The sequence below is a fragment of the Psammomys obesus genome, unplaced genomic scaffold (genome assembly GCF_907164565.1).
Source record: "Psammomys obesus unplaced genomic scaffold, mPsaObe1.curated_primary_1811, whole genome shotgun sequence".
Taxonomy (NCBI): domain Eukaryota; kingdom Metazoa; phylum Chordata; class Mammalia; order Rodentia; family Muridae; genus Psammomys; species Psammomys obesus.
In genome coordinates this window covers 498,726-507,945 of record NW_026590767.1, presented here as the reverse complement: position 1 = coordinate 507,945, position 9,220 = coordinate 498,726, and the positions used below count along the sequence as shown (strand labels likewise).

The window sequence follows — 9,220 nt, the reverse complement described above, 5'->3', positions numbered from 1 at the left end:
AAGGAAGGAAGGAAGGAAGGAAGGAAGGAAGGAAGGAAGGAAGGAAGGAAGAGTTACTTATAGAACTAGTTCTAAAAGCTACTTATGTTCTCACAAAAAAAAAAAGTTTGTATCTAAGAAACAAGTTTTCAAGATGGGGTTAGAGAGATGGCTCAGTGATTATGAGCATGTGCTGCTCTGTCAGATGACCCAAATTTGTTTTCAAGCACCCATATCATGTAGCTCACATCCATCTGTAACTCCTGCTCCAGGAAGAGCCAAAGTCTCTGGCCTCTGAGGGCAACTGCACTTGTGTACACAGACAGCAAAGACAGACATACCCAAGTACACATTTTTTTAATAATAAAAATAAAGACTTTTAAAGAAAATATAAAGCTAGGAAGGCTCATGCATGTAGTCATCGCACTTGGGAGACGGAGACATGAGGACTACCACAAGTTCCAGGCTACCCTGGGCTACAATATGACACAATCTCTCAAAAGTTAATGAGTAAATCGAAAGGTAGGTATACGTATCTTAAACCTGAAAACAGAAATGTTGGGCTGGAGAGATGGTTCAGTGGTTAAGAGCACTGGCTGCTCTTCCAGAGGACCTGAGTTTAATTCCCAACACCCACACAGCAGCTCCCAACTGTCTGTAACTCCAGTTCCAGGGGAGCCAACGTTCTCACACAGACATTCATTCAGGCAGAACACCAATGTACACAAAATCAGAACAAATAAATTATTTTTAAAAAGACAATAAAATTGTCAAGCACTGACAATAATACACAAATCAACTATTACACAGCAAGGAAAGCAGGCATGAATAAACCACTGGGGTGGTAGAGAATACATTGAAAATCCCAGGGCACAACTTGGTTTATTCCTGGATCCTTCCATAGCACTCTCCTTCAACCACAACTCTTCTCCAAAGGAAGCAACACCTAGCCTTTCAGCAGTACTGTTGACACGAGCTGGAGCATTCTTGGTAGCTAGCCCCCTACAAACACGCACTGGATATTATATATTCCACATTCTAGGCAGTGGGCTGCAGTGGTCACTAAAACTGAGTGCTGCTTTGACAAAGCTTACACTCTGGCCTGGTAGGATAAACAGGTACGTGTCATGTCCAACAGTTACAGGCACCAAGGAAAAAACATGACAGAAAGGGGACCTTCACGTACACATGCCTTCAGTTTGTCTCCTTCCCTTCTCCAGCAGGAATTATTTAGTGGAAAAAGTTCAGCATTTAATAAGGACCTATGTTCTAGGCACTAAACAAGACCCTGCGAATAAAAGAGGTAAGAAGTTCACAGTCCAAATGGAGGGACAGAGGTACTTAGCTCACAAATATTTACACAACATTATGAGCGGGGCACTCACTATTTAGAGCTCTACAAAAACGAGACTGGGCATGGTGGCATAGGCCTTTGGTATCGGCGCTCAGAGGCAGAGGAAGGCAGATCTTTGAAGTTTGAGGCCAGCCTGGTCTACATAGTGAGTTCCAGGATAGCCAGTGCTACATAGACCCTCATCTCAGGGCCGGAGGGGGAGGCTGAAAACAGGAAATTTAAGCAGACAGGTAAAAATGTCATGCCCGAAGCCACACAGCAGGTTAGTGGAGTGTCAGGACTGAACACAGTCTGTGCTTCTAACCACTACAGTTTGGTCAAAAAAAAAAACAAAAAAACAAAACTTCCCAGACAATGCACAGAGTTTAACCAAAAACAGGAGGGAAACCAGGTGTGGGAGCCTAAAAGAATAAGGAAAAACTCAGAGAAAATGATACCTGGAAAAATGAGAACTGCTTTCTGTACCTCCACTTCGGTTATTACGTACCAATCCCAGTAGGAAGAGCTTCTGTCCTAGCAGGCACCCTCCTATGACAGGGAGTCTTTTACTTGGAGACAGTTTCTAGTAAACTCTACAAAAGGGACACTGTCCCCTCTGAAGATAGCTTACTGTCTCCTGGGTGATGCCCTTCCCCATCACTGGTGTTTCCCAGTAAAAGGACGGCTCTTCGGTATTGTAGCAGAGGGTAATAATAAGCTGCATTCCCTGCCAGCACCAGCACACCAGTGGGTGTTCGGCAAACTCCTGTGCAGCGACGGGAGTTCCCTGGACCACGAGCAAGCCTCATCACCTGGGCCCCTCCTCCAGGAACGCACAGACCCTGGACCTCGGGAAGCTGGCTACTGCTGGCCTTGGAAAGCCGTCCAGAGAGGGCGACGCTCCCGTCCCACCCTCCTCCGAGCACGCACTGGCCCCCAAGCACCCTCGGCTCACTACCTCCGGGTAAGAGCAGGGAAGCCGGGGAGGCGGCGGCCTGCGTGACGGGGATGAAGGGCACGTTGAAGCTGAACTCCGTGGCCGAGGAGGAGAAGAGTAAGTTAGTGCCCGACGAGGAGGCAGAGGCTCCGCCGCCGTTAGCCTTCCTATCCGCCATGGCTGCAGACCCCGTCCGTTACGTGGCTCTGCGAGCCCGGTGCCGCACACAGACCGGAAGCCGGGCGCCGAGGGTGCCACCGCACTTCCGCACTTGCGCACGGGAGGCACAGCCCGGACGGCCGCTCAGGTACCGGTTTTCTTTTCCTTCCGGAAGCTGACGCCGCCCAAAATCAATAAGGTGACATCGGCTTCAGGCCCAAACCTATCACGTGACACCCTCCGGCCTCGCGAGATTAGGCCGGTTTGGTGGAACCACGGAGTTAAGGGACCTGGCCGCTGCGGATTTTGAATCTAAATGCTAATTTACGCTCAAAGTCGCAGATTCCGGTTTGCGCTGGACTGAGTTTGTCGTGGGGGTATCTGTCCTTGGTCGGTTTACTTGCTTGCTTCCAAGGTAGGATCTCGCTATGTAGCCCCGACTGGTGCCTTCATCCTCTTGCTCAGCTCTCCCAATTCTGACATTAATACTACCACACGCAGCAATTCTCATATCTTTATGACAGGGAGCAGTAAGAATTGAGAATAAGGGAGCTGGGGAGATGGCTCAGAGGTTAGGAGCACTGGTTGCTCTTCAGAGGTCTTGAGTTCAATTCCCAGCAACCACATGGTAGCTCACAACCATCTATAATTAAGATCCGGTGCCCTCTTCTGGCATGCAGGTGTACATGCAGGCAGAACATTGTATACATAATAAATAAATCTTTAAAAAAATTTGAGAATAAGAATTACTATCTCCTTGACAGGTTCTCATGTCGTTTGGAATTCTCAGACATCTGCCTGCCTCTTCCTCCCAAGGGCTTCAAAAAGGTGTGTGCCACCACTCCAGGCTACTGTCTCTTTTAATGTAAACAATGGAAAGTGTTTTTAGTAAGGCAGTCCCAAATAGACAATTTACATTACTTTCTCTTTGGAGGGAAGGGTATCCTGGGACTCATGAAGCCCAGGAACCACATGCTCTAAGGGGAAAAGGGATCCCAATGGAAGGGCATCCTGAGACATGGGAGCCAGTAACTGCACAGCTCTGAGAGAAAGACTCCTCAACAGAGGCTTTGCAGCTCCCGGGGGAGGGTTTCTAAGCTTAGGAATCAGGAGCCGCAGACCTGCTCCACTTCTCTTAATTGCTTCCTGGCTTCTTCGAATGAGAGTCATACATACCAGGCAGCAAATCTCCTAAGAGATATTTACTGGGAGGGTCCAGGGTGTGAAGGAACAAATCCAGGGTTGGTTGTCCCTGCTTCTAGAAGAGGAACAGGAAACGGAACAATAACAAGGCTTTTATAGGATATCTTAGAAGGTGGAGTTTTACAGGACAGATACAGAATTTCAGGGCCTGAGCTTGAAGAGCTCAGGGATTGGTAGGGTTTCCATTCCAAGAATTGGTGGCTTTTTTTCACCACACCACCCCCTTTTCCTTGCATTGGACCCACGGGTTTGAATGGGAAAGACCTTGCTGGCAACAGGTCAAGGTATCTTGGTTGAGGTTGCTGTAGAGCCTGGGAGACAAGAGAGGAAATGCCGCCCCTGTGGACAGCTCCTGCAGTGGCATCCCACTATGGCCACAGGCCGAGACAGAAAAGGAGGTACAAACACCGTGGACAGCTCCTGTGGTGGCATCTCACAATGGCAGCAGGCCGAGGAGGCATGCCTGACAGGTGCTGCCATTTTGACAGCTCCTGTGGCAGCACACCATGGTGGTGGCACAAGCTGGCTGGGGCAGGAAGGAGGGGCCAAGGTGCACTGTGCAGGGACTGGCTACAAAAGAAGCAAAGAAAAGATAATTGCAAACATTCTAGAGCAACTGATGTAATCTCAGGTTGAGGGACCTGTCTGCCTATTACCAGGCTTTGGCTGAAATAAAATCAGTAAATTCTGGCAGTGTTTAACTTCCTTCGATAAGCATTTTAAGGAGGGCTGAAAGTGGAGGGTGTTGGTGGGATGCTTGTAGATGAGTCATAGATAACCCGGCCTCACGCTGCTCCAAGTTATGCTAGACTAGAACTTGGTCAAGAAAGTTTTCTTTATCATAAATAAGCAAGGCAGAGAACCACAGAACGGTGTATGAAACAAACCTAAGATCATTACTTTTGGGAGTTTACAATCTGGCAAAAGAATCAACTAACCATATGGCAACAAAAACTGCAGGCTTAAGTGTGTTTCCTGGAACACTGGCATCATCCGGGGGCAGAGACCTAAATATTCTGTGAGGAGAATGTATCTCTCTCTATCAGACCATTAGCAAAGAAATTACGCTTCCCTGAGAAAGAAAAACTAAACTGAAACCTGAAAAACAGTGCCTCAACCCTCTTTATGCACGCAGGGATCCAGTGTGTGGTGCACAACTGTAATCCCAGCTCTCGGGAGACAGATCAGGAGGATCTCTGTGAGTTTGAGGACAGCCAGAGCCACACAAAGAAGCCCTGTCTCGGAAAAAAAAAAAATCTTAAGTGCAAGGATCCCTTTCCTTATGACTGTCCTTATATGTGGTCACCTCAGAAAAGTCTGAATGCCAAAATCATCACTTTGTGTAATTAACTTCAGCATATGATTTTTTTTTTTTAGACTACAACAGAAAGTAAAAAAAAAAAAAAAACATAAGAACTGGAGAGATGGCTCTACAATTAAGTCTGCTATTCCAGAGGTCCTGAGTTCAATTCCCAGCAACAACATGGTGGCTCATAACCATCTATAATATGATCTGATGCCCTTTTCTGGTATACATATAGATACAGCACTCATAGATAAAAATTAATTAATTTTAAAAAGACTAAATAATTAAGAAGAGAAAAATGGAAAGACAAAAACCCAGAATGAAATATACCCTTCAAAATCATGCCCTGAGTGACCTTCCTCTAATCAGGTCTCCTTCATGGACTCCACTCTTCCCAATAACACCATCAATTAAGATTCCGTTAATGAAGCTGGGTATGGTAGCACATACCTTTGGTCCCAACACTTAGAAGGCAGAGGCAAACGGATCTCTGTGAGTTGGAAACCACCCTGGTCTACAAAAAGAGTTCAGGACAGCCAGGATACATAGAAAAACCCTGTCTCAAAAAACAAAAAAAAGGATCCATTGATGGGGACTGGAGATGTAGCTCAACCTGGGCTACATAGTGAGTTCCAAAGAAACCTGGGCTACAATAATAAATAAAATCTCAAAAGCCACCTATCTTAGCGAGTAGCTTTAATTTGGATATCAAAAGGCACAGAGCTAAAATATGAAATTCCCTCCATTCGATTCCAAGAACACAGCTACTCTACTGAAAGACTGGAGAATGAAGTAGTGATATCATCTGTTTTAGTTTTCTTTGTTGTGATAAAACACCACGAGCAAGACAACTTATAAGTATTTTAATTGGGTTTATGGTTTTAGGGAGTCAGAGTCCATGATGGCAGGGCAAAGGAACAGCTGAGATCTCATGTAAAATGAAAGGGATTAGTTAAAACACTATATCTGAGCAGACACTCATCTCTTGTAACCCAGTTTTGCTAGTCTGGCTGTCTCAGCCACATGCCCTCTCTTGCCCTCTCAGTCTCACCTTGGCCTTCTGCTTTAACTCTCTGTCCTCATGGCACCCTCTCCAGGACCATTTCTTCTCCCTCCTCCTTCCTCTCTCTACCTGATGCACCCCGGCCCCCGCAGGCTGTCTCCTCTGCCTAGTTACTGGCTAAATGAGCTTCTTTATTAACCAACCAGAGATGACTGGGAAGTAATGTTACACAATACTAAGACTGGAGAGTCTTCACAGAAATAGCAATGCCTGGCTGGAGAGATGGCTCAGAGGTTAAGAGTTCTGGCTGCTCTTCCAAAGTTCCTGAGTTCAATTCCCAGCAACCACATGGTGGCTCATAACCATCATAGTGAGATCTGGTGCCCTCTTCTGGTATGCAGGCACATGTGCAGGCAGAGTCCTGGATAAATAATAAATAAATCTTTTAAAAAAGAAAGAAAGACAATGCCCATGTCCTCCAGACTGTAACCAGATATCTGGGCACAGAAATCAGCATCTGAACACACAGTGCACAAGACCATCCTCAACAACCACACACCATGATCTGAAAGCAGGAGGCAGAGAGCACACTGGGAATCATGGGAGCTTTCTGAAGCTCCAGAGCCTGCCCCCATGGGACATTTCCTCCAACAAGACTACACCTTCTAATTCTGCCTAAACTAAGTGGTGACCGAGTATTCAAACATACGAGTCTTTAGGGACCATTCTCATCCAAACAACAACACTGTCCCAGCCCAGTTTTCTCAACTCCCAAGAGCTGGATGGAAAATCATGTTGAAATGTCAAGTCCAAATCACTTCCTTCATCCCAAAGCAAACCAGGAAGTAACTCCAAATCATGCCACTTGTGCGAAAATATTATCTTGAGTTGAAGACAACTGGACAGAACCATATATATATAAAAAACTCACTTTGTATGAAAATACAATATAAGCTTTCAAGGTGTCCTTCCTCTCCTTTCTACCCCAAAAAAAACAAAACAAAACAAAAAACACAGAAGCTAATCACCTGGAAGAGTTTTAGCTCCATATAGCCCAGAAGTGGAAAGATTTTACACACTACTAAACTGTATCCATCATAATCTCTCATAATTTGATTACCAGCAACTTGTTAACCTTTGAGAAATGAAATGTTTGTCATTTCTCTAAAAATTTATTCTTCTTCATGGATGACTGCTATATAACCCCAAATTCTATGTAAATTTGTGGCATACATATTTATAAAGTTCTTTTTAAACAAGGTCATATGTAGCTTGGTCTGGCCTCAAACTGGATGTGTAGCCAAGGCTGGCTATGAACTCCTTGACCTTCCTTGCCCATATCCCAAGTGCTGGGATTTAGAGACACAATGCCTGGCAGCTTTCCCTCATCAGTGTATGTGCTGTTAAGACCAGAGGACCAAAAAGGGCAAAGGGGCAGGTTTTGTTCTCTTTCCCACTGCCCTATGGAGGTCTCTGGGCTCATTGGTAGCTGCCTCTACTCATCTGTTGCCATCTCTCCCTCTTTTATCCCTTGCCATCGATTAAATCCAGGGCCTCGTGTATGCCAGGCCAATGCTCTAGGATGAGTAGTTTTTATTCTTCAGCTATCTACTTTCTACATTCCATTCAGATCACCATTACCCTTCTTTAGCCAAGTATGTATAAATGATGAAACCAGGGTTTTCTGAGCTACATCCCATACATGGAGAAAATTGTTTCTTTTTCCTTTCTTTTGTTTCATGTTTTTGTTTTTTGAGCTAGGGTAGGGCAGTCTAGAACTGGCTCTATAGAGCAGGTTAGCCTTAAACTCATAGAAATCCTCCTGCCTCTACCTCTGAAGTTCTGGGATTAGAGGCATGCACCACTGCTGTCCCTACCAACACCCAACAAAATATTTCATTCTTCATTTCTTTTTTCCTTTATTTCTCTCTCTCTCTCTCTTTAAACAGGGTTTCTCTGTAGTGTTGGCTGTCCTGGAGCTTGTTCTGCTGACCATGCTGGCCACAAACTCCAACAGAGGTCTGCCTGTGTCTGCCTCCTGAGTAGTGAGATTAAAAGCATGCTCCACCACCTTCTGGAGACAAATGGTTTTTTTATGAAAACTTGGACAGTTCCTAAATTCCCTAGGCTGAAGGTGTTGCATCCAGTTTGCAAGACCCCAAAAGACTGCCAGGAGTCGAGTCCATTGCAAAACACATAAGGATCTTTTTATTACAAGCTAGAGCTTGGGCTCACACACTCACTGACACAGTGGTTGAGAGTAGAGAGTCCTGAGCTCAGGGTAGGTGGCTGATTTAAAGGTCCCAGTCCTAAAGCAAGGGAATTCTGCCTGGCAAGTGTCTATTAGTAGAAACACAAAAGGAGATGCTGCAGTTTAAACTGATTGGCTATAGGAAGGCCCCAAAACTGTTAACAGGCTGGCTTCCCTTGTTTGGCTGTCCTAGGGGAGAAGGGTGATCTGGGCCAGTTTCCTAGTGGGCAGGAAGAGAATGCAATAAGGCCAGTTCCTCCCCTCAGGTGGCTGGACATGTCTCTACCTGTCTGGCCTTTGTTCAGGCTTATACTTTAAACTTTAAACCAATAATTAAAAAAAAACAAAAAAACACCTAATTTTTAATTCTTTGGTCTCTCATTCCCTCCTTCCACGATCATTTGAAGACCCAATCATGAGTCTTCCAGATATGATTCCTGTTGTCCTCCAGATTTACCTTTCCATAATGGGATCTGAGTACCATTATGGATCCCAAGCATTCCTTCATGTTATCCATCAGATCCATCAAACGATTCCATCAAGTGATTTAAAATACAAGGCCCAAAGGTAAAAATCAAAATGAGTAGGGGTCCCTTCAGAGTGAATATGAGGGTAGTAAGCCAAGGAGAACTATTACACCAGGATTTAAACCATCCTTTGGAATCCTCTTTTTCTGGTGTCTCTCCAGGCCTTTTGTTATTCTTGCTAAGGATTTTCTAATCATTCCTGACTGGTTTATATAAAAACAATGTTTCTCTCTACCAGCTGCACACAGCCTGCCTTGCTGTACAGACAACAGATCCAAGCCCCTTCTGTTTTGCTACTTCTGCTAGGGAATCAAAATTCTTTTCTAAATGGGTGATTGAGTTCTCAAGGCATTGAATATCTTTATCTTATCGATACCTGCCTTTAAGCTGTTATAATTCTGGCTTTCTATATCCAGTGCTGCAATACAAGTTCCTACTCCAGCTAAGCAGGTCCCAAGACAATAGCTAATGTCAAGAGCCACTTTGACTTAGCATTTCAGCCTGTTGGGTAGGATAAAGGCA

At 45.0% G+C, this 9,220-nt stretch overlaps 1 protein-coding gene and 1 long non-coding RNA gene across 4 annotated transcripts in view; one reads left to right on the top strand and one right to left on the bottom strand.

The window, feature by feature from the left end:
• Sec23ip (SEC23 interacting protein) overlaps nucleotides 1-2,504 on the bottom strand; it is a 49,975-nt gene extending 47,471 nt beyond the window's left edge. For all 3 annotated transcript variants that reach the window (XM_055608846.1, XM_055608845.1, XM_055608847.1), the window contains exon 1: nucleotides 2,271-2,504. In XM_055608846.1, the coding sequence (XP_055464821.1) occupies nucleotides 2,271-2,427 (157 nt within the window). In that variant the 5' untranslated portion in view covers nucleotides 2,428-2,504. The remainder of the gene's footprint in view (nucleotides 1-2,270) is intronic.
• A 156-nt stretch (nucleotides 2,505-2,660) lies between these two features.
• LOC129678148 (uncharacterized) lies at nucleotides 2,661-8,020 on the top strand. Its single transcript, XR_008720326.1, has 3 exons — nucleotides 2,661-2,823; nucleotides 3,173-3,236; nucleotides 7,870-8,020. It is a non-coding gene; the product is annotated as an uncharacterized LOC129678148 (long non-coding RNA).
• The last annotated feature ends 1,200 nt before the right edge of the window (nucleotides 8,021-9,220 follow it).